Consider the following 17482-nt stretch of genomic DNA (forward strand, 5'->3'; position numbering starts at 1 on the left):
CCTGTGTGTCTGGCTCTGAGAGATTAGAAATTCGATCTCCATGGCGTGGATTACTTAAGGGCATGTGGCCGCTATTCCATTCCTGTGATGGATGGGCGAATTTTGATCTTTGGAACCACCCACACCAAATGTATTTTTTGTATGTATTAATCCGTTCTCTTACAGGCAAAGAAGACACGGACCGACCAATGCGTCTGAAGAAGAAACAAGAAAACCATTTGGAGAATGGACACCATCCTAAGGATAATGGTACTACGTCAAGAATAACACTGGCGTAATAGGTTTAGATTTGGACCCTTAGGGTCGGAATGCAACTCGATTAAGGTTAGGCATGCATCCGCGATTAGTTTTAATTTTATCCTGTGTGTCTGGCTCTGAGAGATTACAAATTCGACCTCCATGGCGTGGATTACTTAAGGGCATGTGGCCGCTATTCCATTCCTGTGATGGATGGGCGAATTTTGATCTTTGGAACCACCCGCACCAAGTGTATTTTTTGTATGTATTAATCCGTTCTCTTACAGGCAAAGAAGACACGGACCGAGCAATGCGTCTGAAGAAGAAACAAGAAAACCATTTGGAGAATGGACACCATCCTAAGGATAATGGATCTACGTCAAGAATAACAGTGGCGTAATAGGTTTAGATTTGGACCCTTAGGGTCGGAATGCAACTCGATTAAGGTTAGGCGTGCATCCGCGATTAGTTTTAATTTCATCCTGTGTGTCTGGCTCTGAGAGATTAGAAATTCGACCTCCATGGCGTGGATTGGTTTACGGCATGTGGCCGCTATTCCATTCCTGTGATGGATGGGCGAATTTTGATCTTTGGAACCACCCGCACCAAGTGTATTTTTTGTATGTATTAATCCGTTCTCTTACAGGCAAAGAAGACACGGACCGACCAATGCGTCTGAAGAAGAAACAAGAAAACCATTTGGAGAATGGACACCATCCTAAGGATAATGGATCTACGTCAAGAATAACAATGGCGTAATAGGTTTAGATTTGGACCCTTAGGGTCGGAATGCAACTCGATTAAGGTTAGGCGTGCATCCGCGATTAGTTTTAATTTTATCCTGTGCGTCTGGCTCTGAGAGATTAGAAATTCGACCTCCATGGCGTGGATTGGTTAAGGGCATGTGGCCGCTATTCCATTCCTGTGATGGACGGGCGAATTTTGATCTTTGGAACCACCCACACCAAATGTATTTTTTGTATGTATTAATCCGTTCTCTTACAGGCAAAAAAGACACGGATCGACCCATGCGTCTGAAGAAAAAACAAGAAAACCATTTGGAGAATGGACAACATCCTAAGGATCATGGATCTACGTCAAGAATAACAGTGGCGTGATAGGTTTAGATTTGGACCCTTAGGGTCGGAATGCAACTCGATTAAGGTTAGGCGTGCATCCGCGATTAGTTTTAATTTTATCCTGTGTGTCTGGCTCTGAGAGATTAGAAATTCGACCTCCAAGGCGTGGATTGGTTAAGGGCATGTGGCCGCTCTGCCATTCCTGTGATGGACGGGCGAATTTTGATCTTTGGAACCACCCACACCAAGTGTATTTTTTGTATGTATTAATCCGTTCTCTTACAGGCAAAAAAGACACGGATCGACCCATGCGTCTGAAGAAAAAACAAGAAAACCATTTGGAGAATGGACAACATCCTAAGGATCATGGATCTACGTCAATAAGAACAGTGGCGTGATAGGTTTAGATTTGGACCCTTAGGGTCGGAATGCAACTCGATTAAGGTTAGGCGTGCATCCGCGATTAGTTTTAATTTTATCCTGTGTGTCTGGCTCTGAGAGAATAGAAATTCGACCTCCATGGCGTGGATTGGTTTACGGCATATTGCCGCTATTCCTTTCCTGTGATGGATGGGCGAATTTTGATCTTTGGAACCACCCACACCAAGTGTATTTTTTGTATATATTAATCCGTTCTCTTACAGGAAAAAAAGACACGGATCGACCCATGCGTATGAAGAAAAAACAAGAAAACCATTTGGAGAATGGACAACATCCTAAGGATCATGGATCTACGTCAATAAGAACAGTGGCGTGATAGGTTTAGATTTGGACCCTTAGGGTCGGAATGCAACTCGATTAAGGTTAGGCGTGCATCCGCGATTAGTTTTAATTTTATCCTATGTGTCTCGCTCTGAGAGATTACAAATTCGACCTCCATGGCGTGGATTGGTTTACGGCATGTGGCCGCTTTCCATTCCTGTGATGGATGGGCGAATTTTGATCTTTGGAACCACACACACCAAGTGTATTTTTTGTATGTATTAATCCGTTCTCTTACAGGCAAAGAAGACACGGACCGACCAATGCGTGTGAAGAAGAAACAAGAAAACCATTTGGAGAATGGACAACATCCTAAGGATAATGGATCTACGTCAAGAATAACAGTGGCGTTATAGGTTTAGATTTGGACCCTTAGGGTCGGAATGCAACTCGATTAAGGTTAGGCGTGCATCCGCGATTAGTTTTAATTTTATCCTGTGTGTCTGGCTCTGAGAGATTAGAAATTCGATCTCCATGGCGTGGATTACTTAAGGGCATGTGGCCGCTATTCATTCCTGTGATGGATGGGCGAATTTTGATCTTTGGAACCAGCCACACGGAGTGTATTTTTTGTATGTATTAATCCGTTCTCTTACAGGCAAAGAAGACACGGACCGACCAATGCGTCTGAAGAAGAAACAAGAAAACCATTTGGAGAATGGACACCATCCTAAGGATAATGGTACTACGTCAAGAATAACACTGGCGTAATAGGTTTAGATTTGGACCCTTAGGGTCGGAATGCAACTCGATTAAGGTTAGGCGTGCATCCGCGATTAGTTTTAATTTCATCCTGTGTGCCTGGCTCTGAGAGATTAGAAATTCGACCTCCATGGCGTGGATTGGTTTACGGCATGTGGCCGCTATTCCATTCCTGTGATGGATGGGCGAATTTTGATCTTTGGAACCACCCGCACCAAGTGTATTTTTTGTATGTATTAATCCGTTCTCTTACAGGCAAAGAAGACACGGACCGACCAATGCGTCTGAAGAAGAAACAAGAAAACCATATGGAGAATGGACACCATCCTAAGGATAATGGATCTACGTCAAGAATAACAATGGCGTAATAGGTTTAGATTTGGACCCTTAGGGTCGGAATGCAACTCGATTAAGGTTAGGCGTGAATCCGTAATTAGTTTTAATTTTATCCTGTGTGTCTGGCTCTGAGAGATTAGAAATTCGATCTCCATGGCGTGGATTACTTAAGGGCATGTGGCCGCTATTCATTCCTGTGATGGATGGGCGAATTTTGATCTTGGGAACCACCCACACGGAGTGTATTTTTTGTATATATTAATCCGTTCTCTTACAGGAAAAAAAGACACGGATCGACCCATGCGTATGAAGAAAAAACAAGAAAACCATTTGGAGAATGGACAACATCCTAAGGATCATGGATCTACGTCAATAAGAACAGTGGCGTGATAGGTTTAGATTTGGACCCTTACGGTCGGAATGCAACTCGATTAAGGTTAGGCGTGCATCCGCGATTAGTTTTAATATTATCCTGTGTGTCTGGCTCTGAGAGATTACAAATTCGACCTCCATGGCGTGGATTACTTAAGGGCATGTGGCCGCTATTCCATTCCTGTGATGGACGGGCGAATTTTGATCTTTGGAACCACACACACGGAGTGTATTTTTTGTATGTATTAATCCGTTCTCTTACAGGCAAAGAAGACACGGACCGACCAATGCGTCTGAAGAAGAAACAAGAAAACCATTTGGAGAATGGACACCATCCTAAGGATAATGGTACTACGTCAAGAATAACACTGGCGTAATAGGTTTAGATTTGGACCCTTAGGGTCGGAATGCAACTCGATTAAGGTTAGGCGTGCATCCGCGATTAGTTTTAATTTTATCCTGTGTGTCTGGCTCTGAGAGATTAGAAATTCGACCTCCATGGCGTGGATTGGTTTACGGCATGTGGCCGCTATTCCATTCCTGTGATGGATGGGCGAATTTTGATCTTTGGAACCACCCGCACGGAGTGTATTTTTTGTATGTATTAATCCGTTCTCTTACAGGCAAAGAAGACACGGACCGACCAATGCGTCTGAAGAAGAAACAAGAAAACCATATGGAGAATGGACACCATCCTAAGGATAATGGATCTACGTCAAGAATAACAATGGCGTAATAGGTTTAGATTTGGACCCTTAGGGTCGGAATGCAACTCGATTAAGGTTAGGCGTGCATCCGCGATTAGTTTTAATTTTATCCTGTGCGTCTGGCTCTGAGAGATTAGAAATTCGACCTCCATGGCGTGGATTGGTTAAGGGCATGTGGCCGCTATTCCATTCCTGTGATGGATGGGCGAATTTTGATCTTTGGAACCACCCACACCAAATGTATTTTTTGTATGTATTAATCCGTTCTCCTACAGGCAATGAAGACACGGACCGAGCAATGCGTCTGAAGAAGAAACAAGAAAACCATTTGGAGAATGGACACCATCCTAAGGATAATGGATCTACGTCAAGAATAACAGTGGCGTAATAGGTTTAGATTTGGACCCTTAGGGTCGGAATGCAACTCGATTAAGGTTAGGCGTGCATCCGCGATTAGTTTTAATTTTATCCTGTGTGTCTGGCTCTGAGATATAAGAAATTCGACCTCCATGGCGTGGATTGGTTTACGGCATGTGGCCGCTATTCCATTCCTGTGATGGACGGGCGAATTTTGATCTTTGGAACCACCCACACCAAATGTATTTTTTGTATGTATTAATCCGTTCTCTTACAGGCAAAAAAGACACGGATCGACCCATGCGTCTGAAGAAAAAACAAGAAAACCATTTGGAGAATGGACAACATCCTTAGGATCATGGATCTACGTCAATAAGAACAGTGGCGTGATAGGTTTAGATTTGGACCCTTAGGGTCGGAATGCAACTCGATTAAGGTTAGGCGTGCATCCGCGATTAGTTTTAATTTTATCCTGTGTGTCTGGCTCTGAGAGATTAGAAATTCGACCTCCAAGGCGTGGATTGGTTAAGGGCATGTGGCCGCTCTGCCATTCCTGTGATGGACGGGCGAATTTTGATCTTTGGAACCACCCACACCAAATGTATTTTTTGTATGTATTAATCCGTTCTCTTACAGGCAAAAAAGACACGGATCGACCCATGCGTCTGAAGAAAAAACAAGAAAACCATTTGGAGAATGGACAACATCCTAAGGATCATGGATCTACGTCAATAAGAACAGTGGCGTGATAGGTTTAGATTTGGACCCTTAGGGTCGGAATGCAACTCGATTAAGGTTAGGCGTGCATCCGCGATTAGTTTTAATTTTATCCTGTGTGCCTGGCTCTGAGAGAATAGAAATTCGACCTCCATGGCGTGGATTGGTTTACGGCATGTGGCCGCTATTCCATTCCTTTGATGGATGGGCGAATTTTGATCTTTGGAAACACCCACACCAAATGTATTTTTTGTATGTATTAATCCGTTCTCTTATAGGCAAAGAAGACACGGACCGACCAATGCGTCTGAGGAAGAAACAAGAAAACCATTTGGAGAATGGACACCATCCTAAGGATAATGGATCTACGTCAAGAATAACAGTGGCGTAATAGGTTTAGATTTGGATCCTTAGGGTCGGAATGCTACTCGATTAAGGTTAGGCGTGCATCCGCGATTAGTTTTAATTTTATCCTGTGTGTCTGGCTCTGAGAGATTAGAAATTCGACCTCCATGGCGTGGATTGGTTAAGGGCATGTGGCCGCTATTCATTCCTGTGATGGATGGGCGAATTTCGATCTTTTGAACCACCCACACGGAGTGTATTGTTTGCATGTATCATTCCGTTCTCTTACAGGCCAAGAAGACACGGACCGACCAATGCGTCTGAAGAAGAAATAAGAAAACCATTTGGAGAATGGACACCATCCTAAGGATCATGGATCTACGGCAATAAGAACAGTGGCGTGATAGGTTTAGATTTGGACCCTTAGGGTCGGAATGCAACTCGATTAAGGTTAGGCGTGCATCCGCGATTAGTTTTAATTTTATCCTGTGTGTCTGGCTCTGAGAGAATAGAAATTCGACCTCCATGGCGTGGATTGGTTTACGGCATGTGGCCGCTATTCCATTCCTGTGATGGATGGGCGAATTTTGATCTTTGGAAACACCCACACCAAGTGTATTTTTTGCATGTTTTAATCCGTTTTCTTACGGGCAAAGAAGACACGGACCGACCAATGCGTCTGAGGAAGAAACAAGAAAACCATTTGGAGAATGGACACCATCCTAAGGATAATGGATCTATGTCAAGAATAACAGTGGCGTAATAGGTTTAGATTTGGACCCTTAGGGTCGGAATGCAACTCGATTAAGGTTAGGCGTGCATCCGCGATTAGTTTTAATTTTATCCTGTGTGTCTGGCTCTGAGAAATTACAAATTCGACCTCCATGGCGTGGATTGGTTTACGGCATGTGGCCGCTCTGCCATTCCTGTGATGGATGGGCGAATTTTGATCTTTGGAACCACCCACACCAAATGTATTTTTTGTATGTATTAATCCGTTCTCTTACAGGCAAAGAAGACACGGACCGACCAATGCGTCTGAAGAAGAAACAAGAAAACCATTTGGAGAATGGACACCATCCTAAGGATAATGGATCTACGTCAATAAGAACAGTGGCGTGATAGGTTTAGATTTGGACCCTTAGGGTCGGAATGCAACTCGATTAAGGTTAGGCGTGCATCCGCGATTAGTTTTAATTTTATCCTGTGTGTCTGGCTCTGAGAGATTAGAAATTCGACCTCCAAGGCGTGGATTGGTTAAGGGCATGTGGCCGCTCTGCCATTCCTGTGATGGACGGGCGAATTTTGATCTTTGGAACCACCCACACCAAATGTATTTTTTGTATGTATTAATCCGTTCTCTTACAGGCAAAAAAGACACGGATCGACCCATGCGTCTGAAGAAAAAACAAGAAAACCATTTGGAGAATGGACAACATCCTAAGGATCATGGATCTACGTCAATAAGAACAGTGGCGTGATAGGTTTAGATTTGGACCCTTAGGGTCGGAATGCAACTCGATTAAGGTTAGGCGTGCATCCGCGATTAGTTTTAATTTTATCCTGTGTGTCTGGCTCTGAGAGATTACAAATTCGACCTCCATGGCGTGGATTGGTTTACGGCATGTGGCCGCTCTGCCATTCCTGTGATGGATGGGCGAATTTTGATCTTTGGAACCACCCACACCAAATGTATTTTTTGTATGTATTAATCCGTTCTCTTACAGGCAAAGAAGACACGGACCGAGCAATGCGTCTGAAGAAGAAACAAGAAAACCATTTGGAGAATGGACACCATCCTAAGGATAATGGATCTACGTCAATAAGAACAGTGGCGTGATAGGTTTAGATTTGGACCCTTAGGGTCGGAATGCAACTCGATTAAGGTTAGGCGTGCATCCGCGATTAGTTTTAATTTTATCCTTTGTGTCTGGCTCTGAGAGATTAGAAATTCGACCTCCATGGCGTTGATTGGTTTACGGCATGTGGCCGCTATTCCTTTCCTGTGATGGATGGGCGAATTTTGATCTTGGGAACCACCCACACGGAGTGTATTTTTTGTATATATTAATCCGTTCTCTTACAGGCAAAAAAGACACGGATCGACCCATGCGTATGAAGAAAAAACAAGAAAACCATTTGGAGAATGGACACCAACCTAAGGATCATGGATCTACGTCAATAAGAACAGTGGCGTGATAGGTTTAGATTTGGACCCTTAGGGTCGGAATGCAACTCGATTAAGGTTAGGCGTGCATCCGCCATTAGTTTTAATTTTATCCTGTGTGTCTGGCTCTGAGAGATTAGAAATTCGACCTCCATGGCGTGGATTGGTTTACGGCATGTGGCCGCTCTGCCATTCCTGTGATGGATGGGCGAATTTTGATCTTTGGAACAACCCGCACGGAGTGTATTTTTTGTATGTATTAATCCGTTCTCTTACAGGCAAAGAAGACACGGACCGAGCAATGCGTCTGAAGAAGAAACAAGAAAACCATTTGGAGAATGGACACCATCCTAAGGATAATGGATCTACGTCAATAAGAACAGTGGCGTGATAGGTTTAGATTTGGACCCTTAGGGTCGGAATGCAACTCGATTAAGGTTAGGCGTGCATCCGCGATTAGTTTTAATTTTATCCTTTGTGTCTGGCTCTGAGAGATTAGAAATTCGACCTCCATGGCGTTGATTGGTTTACGGCATGTGGCCGCTATTCCTTTCCTGTGATGGATGGGCGAATTTTGATCTTGGGAACCACCCACACGGAGTGTATTTTTTGTATATATTAATCCGTTCTCTTACAGGCAAAAAAGACACGGATCGACCCATGCGTATGAAGAAAAAACAAGAAAACCATTTGGAGAATGGACAACATCCTAAGGATCATGGATCTACGTCAATAAGAACAGTGGCGTGATAGGTTTAGATTTGGACCCTTAGGGTCGGAATGCAACTCGATTAAGGTTAGGCGTGCATCCGCCATTAGTTTTAATTTTATCCTGTGTGTCTGGCTCTGAGAGATTAGAAATTCGACCTCCATGGCGTGGATTGGTTTACGGCATGTGGCCGCTCTGCCATTCCTGTGATGGATGGGCGAATTTTGATCTTTGGAACCACCCACACCAAATGTATTTTTTGTATGTATTAATCCGTTCTCTTACAGGCCAAGAAGACACGGACCGACCAATGCGTCTGAAGAAGAAACAAGAAAACCATTTGGAGAATGGACACCATCCTAAGGATCATGGATCTACGGCAATAAGAACAGTGGCGTGATAGGTTTAGATTTGGACCCTTAGGGTCGGAATGCAACTCGATTAAGGTTAGGCGTGCATCCGCGATTAGTTTTAATTTCATCCATTTGATCTTTGGAACCATCCTCACCAAGTGTATTGTTTGAATGTATTAATGCCTTGTCTTTCAGGCAAAGAAGACATGGACCAACCAAAACGTCTAAGGGAGAAAGAAGAAAAGGGAGCGTCACTCTCTTATGCCAATTTATGTGAGTATTATATTTTTAGCGGTGCTCTATTTATCGTTTTGTTACTGGATGCAGAGCAAGACGATTTTAATTTTTCCATTATCTTTTCTTTTGTTCCAATTTTATGTATTTTTTAAATTGTTCTATTTGGTTAATATAAGTACCTCATGTTATCTATTCATATATGTTTTACTTTTTTTATGTACAATGTTTTGCTCAGTATTTGTTAACTTTCATATCATATTCTCCTTCTATTATATGAGTAAAAATCTCGAGATATTTAATTTACTTTCCTTTTTATGGTTGTAGATTAATCCCATAGTTCATTCGGGTACATTTTTAAATTATATATTTTTTAATTTGAAATACTATATATGAAATTCGCTTAACTTGCTAAGTTTGATACGATGTTGTAAGTTAATTGTAACCACGGTTTTAGGATATTATGGGAAGAGGCTACCCCAGAATCTTAGAATATATAATTTATCTGCTGGGGTTGATTCTTCCCATAATATTTTGTTTGAGTGTATTTTGATATCATTTTACTTTGCTTTAAGTAAAAATTTTCCATATTCCAAAATTAATTCTGGCTCTTAACATCGGAAAAATGGATTATGACGCATTAAAATCAATTCCGAGAACGGTTAATCGTATTTCCATGATTTTATTAAAAATTTTTTAATGTGTAATTGCGTACCTATTGGAATGATTCTTGTTCCTCTCTCGCGGTTTATTGGAGTTGGGCCTACTGTCCTTGTCCTAAAGCTGTGACTTTTAAGCTTGTTTCGATCTTCTGAACCGCATAAATTCAGTTAATTTAATTCACGTCATTATCCGCTGTATTACAGTCAGCGAGACATGGACCAACCAAGATGACGAATGAAGATTGTAGGAACACGCAATCATCTGGAATGGACCTAAGCAAAGAAGCAAAGCGGATACAAGTTTAGAAATTAGACAATTAGGATGGATGTTCGTCAGTCAGCAAGACGGGGACTGCAGAGGACTTCATATGGAGAAAGAAGAATTAAGGGACTCGCTTCCATCACGCTACACTGTGTGAGTACTTAGACAATGTTTTGCTATTCATTGCAGGCTGCTAGTCTTTAATTTTTAGCAACCTGTTATTATATAATATTAAACGAAAGCAATTTCTACCAATTTATTTATGTGATTTTTATCAATACTAAAAAAATTGTAGAATATATAATTTACCAAGCCATTTTTATTTTTAGAGTTCACACGCATAGTTACTTCTTTGAATGTATTTCTATGAAACAATCGTAAATTTCTCCATCAGTAAAACTAAACATTTTTTTATTCATTAAGTCTGAATTATTCTTGATTCAAGAGGAATTTAGAATTAAACATCTGGACCGAGCAATGGCCATTTTTCAGCATTTTTTGCAGTCTTAGGAATCACCGGAAGCAGGAAACGCAATTTCAGTTTCTCCACCTCTCTTTAAGTGCAAATATCCAACAGCTTCTCTATATTTAATTGTGAATGATTTCGATACTGAACATCATGAACTATTTTTGTGAGCGTATCTGAAGTAGAAATGTCGTTGTTAACATAGATGCGTCATGCCATTATACTACGAAGACTAAATAGAAATCGTTGAAATGAGGAATTAATATTTGAAAAATATGCGGCAAATATAGAAACTACTTCTTCGGGCCTCATGGTGGTTCATGGGAAATACTCATTTGGGCTTTCAATGTGCGGGAAGAAATTATGTGGCAGTGTGACTCAGTATTAACTATAGTTATGACGTCATTTTAGGCGGTGCGCACCGAGGATACGAGCCCTCCATGGATGCGGTGAAGAGGAGCCTAAGAAGATTTTGTATTCACTTTTGCATAATGTAAATTATATTTTGTGTATGATTCAAATGTAAAAGATTTATGCATAATGAATGTAAATATGACCACTACCATTCACTCAGACAATCACATTTTAAGACACTCGCCATCACCTCATTATAAATACTCGTAGGATACACATTGTGTGCTTGGTTGAGTGTATTTAGGAGTGTGTGTGTACGTGTGTGAATGTATTTAGTAGCAAACTAACGGGGTGAATATTGGGTTTGGTAGACCTAACCAGTAGCCTTAATATTTGTACTTGTTATAACCATGCAGTGTGAATGTGTATAGTTTGAATGGTACTTAATGCGTATGAGCCACTATCAAAACACTGCGAAATCACAAACATGTCACCTGTGTAATTTTAGTATAAGGTTTTTAAAAGATGTGATGATGGTCAACAATTATCCTTTGTATGTACATTTGAATTGAATTAAATTGTGTTGATGTAATTTGAATTGTACTATAAGGCGGTCTGTGAATGTTTTTTGGGTTTCCCTTCACTGTGGGCGAATGCCAGGCCAAAGTCCACTCTCGTTAGAAAAAATAAAGTAAACATTGGAAAACAATTGTCTTTTATTAAAGTCCTATGCTTTTCCTTGAACTTTTTTTAAAAGACTTTAACTTGGATGAATTTTAAATAATGTATGCCGAAAAGTGTTTGAAGTAAAGTTTGAAAATAAAAAAAATTAACTTGATGCAGATTATATTTTTTGAATTGATATCTTATTCCTCCAATGGAAACAAAAGAAAGGTAAATAAAATTCAAATCGGCAATGGGCCCAACAAATGCTCAAGCAAGTGAAAAAGAATGTAACGGCGTCAACATTGAAGTGCTCAGCACATGTTTATATCAGAGCAATTAATGGATAGGAAGCCATATCTTATTTTAATTTTATTATTTAATTATTTTCAAGTCACATACCCGTAGATCAAACGGAACATCGTACCCTATAACTCGAATGTTTTGGAGACTCGGAGAGACATATATCATGGGTGCCAATGTGCCATGCAATAATACTTCCTAATTGTCTGATCCGCAAACTGCCTTTCCTCTTGATTTAATTCCTTGATTGGATTGATTTGGCCCAGGAGTAAGCAGTACCACTGATGATGAAAATGAAGGATTAAGGCATGCAAGTCAGTGAAAAAATACATTCAGAGATCTTAAAATACTTTTTTTTCAGATTTGGAGGTTTATATTTTCCGGCCATGTTAAACTTTAGCCAACCTCAAAATGTCTGTGTCATCATTGATAAATAAGTCAATGTTAAATGAATTTATGTAAAAACTATTCAGTCAATACTAAACTAATAACAATGTGGTTGTAAATATTTAGCAGTTAATGAGTATTTCCTCATTGATTTCCCATAGCCGTTATGGTGAATTTGCCTATATTCAGGGTGATTACTGGAAGAATTCGGAGAAAGGAAGCGAAACACATCTTGGAGAGGAGGTCGTCGTGCCTTAAAAAAGAAGGAAACGGATTTGATTCAAATAATTCTAGTGTGGCATCGACATTTTTAAACCCATAAACGCATTTTTATTGATTGGAAAAAAATTTGGGACTCTTGAATAAATGGTAGAGTAACCCATTTTTTCTATCCTAATGTTAAGGCATGCTTGGAAGTAACATTTGATATGAGTAAGAAACTTGTAGAAATCCTAAAAGGATATGTAAACTTAGGAGCCTTCTTCAAAAGGAGAATTAAAGTAATAGAAAATGCAGCTGTCAAACCAGCAAGAATACTGTCCATCAAAGAATTCTCCACTGCCCCAACTACGAGGAAGAGAGAACGCCATAGGAGGAAATTCTAAGGAGGACCATCATTACTCCTGCAGACGTTGAAAAGCTGATTTAACAAACCAAACATAAATAGAAGCATTAATCGAAGAGTATATTTAGGCCATCATAATGAAGGCTGATGTAACGAGAAAAAGAAGGAAATAGTCATTGAAGAGACATTTGTAAACATCACTAAATGGAAATAATTAACATATCTAACCTTGAATTAAATTAATTAAAAAGTGTGTGGAAGTGCTAAGTATTTTTTTCACTTTCTTTCACCCTCACCATGAAAGAATTCCACAAAGTTAAGCCTGAAACTGTTAGCTTTGCTCTAGAATATTGATAAATTTCATAACATCATATTTCAACGCATTGCATTACTGTATTCTTGTATTGTTTATGATATTTATTTATTGTATTATTTCATTGTATTATTTTGTTCTTTTGTTGGATTCAACACTGTCCATTAGATGGTACCATTAGGTCTCAATTCCGCCTTTCACACAATTTACCTCAATGATAAAGAAAACTACACCTACATCTGAAGGATGATTTGATAGTTAAGGGCAGATATAACCTATGCTAAGTCCTAGTAGGAGTAGCAGTTTAATTTTTTTGGTGCCCCTCAATGACTGAGATGGTAATTTGCAGCCAAGTCCTATGCCATGTAAAATTAAAAATTTGCAGGGTGATCAAGGAGGGTCGGTTCCTATCCCTATACCTCCAGTAATTGCCTTGTAAGATATGGAAACCGAAAAATCACCCAGCCAACAACCCCATCCTAAGTAAACAGGGATTGAAACCATTGTCATTAGGCCATATGTCATTAGTTCAATGCTCAACTCACTTGACTACCACATCCCGTACATTTTATTTAATTCATAATGCATAAATTGCCAATCTACAAGATTCCATCAATTCCCATCTTGGCATATTACATTCTAGGACCAACATTTCAAGAGTGTAACCACTGGAATGTGCTTACATTCACTGTCAACTATCCCTTTCCAGTGCAAGATTTTTGGGGTGGAAGGGCAATTCATCCAGTCTCTTCCTTTGGCCACAGCTCCTTCTAATCCAATCCAGTGTCACCAAGTGAAATTTCTTCTCTCTCCTCGAGTTAACTTCCATCAGTTTGTTAATGTTGGGGGAGGAGCTGAAGTAGAATCGACAAATGCCAATGATTAGTTTGCATTGGCTGTAAAAATCTCATAAATCTTAAACCTCCACAATCATAAAATTTAGGCCTCACCCACACAACTACTTTTAAAATTAATGTTCAATATAGCAAAATAACTATCCCAATGAGTGAAAAAAATCAAAAATATAGGATTTCTATTCCAAAATTTGAATCACTAGTGCAGTAAATGGCAACAGCACAAAAACCTTGGGAAACATGTCAATTGGTAATGGAATGAAGAGTGATCAGGGATCAAGATAGTGCAGCGGCTAACGTACTGGCTTCCCACCCAGAGGGCCTGAGTTTGAATCGTGGAGATGGCAGATTACAGTACAGTACTAATGCTACGAATGGTGATGACGAAAAACGCAAAAGGGGTGACAACGACTGCAAAAAACTAGATTATTAGATTACCTTCAGCTCAGTCCACTCAACAGTGGCATGTAAAATGATAAGTGAATCTGGAATAACAGTAAATGGTATACACAGCCATTATACAGTAAAAACTCTGTCTAACAAACATACATATCACAAGAATCTCAATATAATGAACTCATCGTTGTCTTCGTTAGTTGGGTTATTTGTTAAGGAGATTAAGAGAATGGAGGAAGGGTAGAGCATTGTATTTACCCTGCCTCTGTGGATATTTATGATATTCACGCCCTACTTCAAGATGCTAGCAATTTTGTCTCCATTGTCCAACCTACTTATGAGATCTATGACGGATAAATTATCATTTTTTCCTACCAATCCACTGAGCTGATTAAAATAAGAGGGCACTAGGCAGTGCGGGGAAGGAGAGATTGTTGTTGGGAGAAATCCAAAGGAGGCAAGAAATCTGGATGCAGAGCATTTTGATTGGTGATGGATTGAAAACCTTGATTGAGGAGGGCATGTTAGGCAAATGAGGTAGGGGTAGGAATATGATGGGCCTATTGAACAGAATGAAGGGAAGAAAAAGTTGTGCCACATTGAATAGTACATAGTGTAGGTCATCAGGCTGTTTCTTTTGTTATGCAAGACTAAGAAATGTACGACTGCACAGGCTGTCCATCCAAAAATCAACCTTAAAATTGAAAACTACCAAATAGATGCTTCATACTGGCTTTTTGATCTTTTCTTACAGAAACATATCGATTATGATTTAATTATTTTTCACTGCGGCTATGCCAAATAATAAAATAATGCCTTAATAGAGAAAAACAACGACAAAGATAGGGAAGAAATTTGAATTGATGCACACCAAAATGATCAATTTTTGTGGCTGCAAAAAACATTCGTTGTCTCAGGCGTGACTTCATGGAATCGACTTAACATAATGAAAGGAGAAACTTTGTAATTCCACATAGATTTATTCGACGGACGACCTAGGTTTCGACGTGGCACGTCATCATCAGGTACATTTTGTAAAGAAGACAGAGAATATATAGTCACACAAATTGGGGGGGGTGGGTTGGGGGGGGGGGGAAGGCGAGAAGAGAGACAACTCCCCGGTCTGAGGTGAGGGTTAGGGGGTGGAAGAGGGGAAAAACCCAGGGGGGGGGGGGTTGGCCCGGAGGTGGTTAAGGGGGTTGAGAGCAAGGGGCTAGGAGAAAGGAAAGGATTAGGAACTCCGTAAACTCAGGAAGGGGGAGGTGGTGAAGGGGACGCGTGGATCAGGAGGGAGAGGGGAAACCCAGAATATACGTAAAAACGCTGTATTAAGAGCCGGTAGGGGAGGAGGTAAGGTAGGTGGGGTGTCATTAGGTGTGGAAGGAAGGAAGGTCTAGAAGGGGGGAGTGGGACCTTCCTTCCTTCCACACCTAATGACACCCCACCTACCTTACCTCCTCCCCTACCGGCTCTTAATACAGCGTTTTTACGTATATTCTGGGTTTCCCCTCTCCCTCCTGATCCACGCGTCCCCTTCACCACCTCCCCCTTCCTGAGTTTACGGAGTTCCTAATCCTTTCCTTTCTCCTAGCCCCTTGCTCTCAACCCCCTTAACCACCTCCGGGCCAACCCCCCCCCCTGGGTTTTTCCCCTCTTCCACCCCCTAACCCTCACCTCAGACCGGGGAGTTGTCTCTCTTCTCGCCTTCCCCCCCCCCCCCAACCCACCCCCCCCAATTTGTGTGACTATATATTCTCTGTCTTCTTTACAAAATGTACCTGATGATGACGTGCCACGTCGAAACCTAGGTCGTCCGTCGAATAAATCTATGTGGAATTACAAAGTTTCTCCTTTCATTATGCAAAAAACATATTAACCCAGGAGTTAATGTAAACTATGAGTAAGAAAAAAAATGAAGCCCAGATTCCAAAATAAGAAATCATTGATTACTTACCTGGACTCCACGATGACATGTGAAACTAAGTCATTCAAATCATCAGAAACAATCCCTGAGTGTATTCTGAAGTTTGACCTCTCAATGAAGAAAGCTAAAAGAGAGGAGTCTACTAGTGGTTCTTCTTCTGATTCCTAATGGAAATGAATAAGGAAGTATATTCAGAAAGAAATTCTCCAAGAAATAACAATTCTTAAATCAATATATCTATCAAATAAAAATTTCCTAATGTATTACATGTTAATTAAGATAATAATTCACAGCTTAAACCTTGTAGCAGTGAGGAATTTGCGATTTCAAGATATGAGTGACTCATGTCCAAGAATATTTTGGTTGAGAATGCTATGCTTGAATGGATATGCTAAAGCAAGGGCTACAAATGGATGCAAAGAGATAATGGTGTTTTATAAATACCTCAAGACTGCAGTCAAAATATCCATGACAAAGACGGAAGATGGAAAATGGAGAGGGCCCAGAAAACAATTCCACATCCAATTCAGCCATTTCCTCCTGAGTGATATTTGCACAATCACCCTACAAAGAATAAATGACTGAATGACACTCACGATTGTTCTAGTACTCCTAAAATAGAAAATCACAAAGGGTGATAGCAGTTATAGAATTTCCAGTGCCTGTTACTAGCTTGGAATGAAAGAAAACCTCCCAAGTGAATACTCATTTCTTTTAAATTGGCATGTGTAGTATCATTAACAAAGAGTACAAGGCTTAACAGTATTTACAGCAATTAATCACATCCCTAATTCCCGAGTACCTCATGCATAAAGCAGTTACATTAATGAGGGCAATTTTAGTATCTGATGTGAAGCAATTCAACTGACTACAAGAGGAAATAGGAAGTTAATCATTTAAACAGTCTCCTGCTTTCACCTCACATTATATGTGTGTAAAAATGGGATTTCAAAATAATTTGCTGCTTCATTATAGATATGGTGGAAGATATCAATCATATTATAATACACATGAGTGCTGTCGAGAGTAAAATTACAGTTGTAGATACTCAAAATGTTTCAATTCACTTGCATCATTATCAACTGATGAAGGAGCCTTGCATTGCTGGCAATACATATGCATGTGGGCACATTGCAAAGGGGGAAATTGATTGCTGAAGTACATTTGTTAACTGTTAACTATACAAATCTGATGAGTGGCATCCATCCACAGACCTGATATCTTTCTTCAATAAAAATATAAAGAAATAGTTCCGT

At 40.3% G+C, this 17482-nt stretch overlaps 1 protein-coding gene across 5 annotated transcripts in view; it reads right to left on the minus strand.

Moving 5' to 3' along the window:
• Positions 1-13653: 13653 nt before the first annotated feature.
• Positions 13654-17482, minus strand: part of DNAlig4 (DNA ligase 4) — a 35278-nt gene continuing 31449 nt past the window's right edge. For all 5 annotated transcript variants that reach the window (XM_071591626.1, XM_071591630.1, XM_071591629.1 and 2 more), the window contains 3 exons: positions 16671-16790; positions 16257-16390; positions 13654-13906 (listed from right to left, as the gene is read on the minus strand). In XM_071591626.1, the coding sequence (XP_071447727.1) occupies positions 13744-13906; positions 16257-16390; positions 16671-16790 (417 nt within the window). In that variant the 3' untranslated portion in view covers positions 13654-13743. The remainder of the gene's footprint in view (positions 13907-16256; positions 16391-16670; positions 16791-17482) is intronic.

The sequence above is a fragment of the Hetaerina americana genome, unplaced genomic scaffold, assembly GCF_022747635.1.
Source record: "Hetaerina americana unplaced genomic scaffold, ioHetAmer1.1.p SCAF_5, whole genome shotgun sequence".
NCBI classification, from domain to species: Eukaryota; Metazoa; Arthropoda; class Insecta; order Odonata; family Calopterygidae; genus Hetaerina; species Hetaerina americana.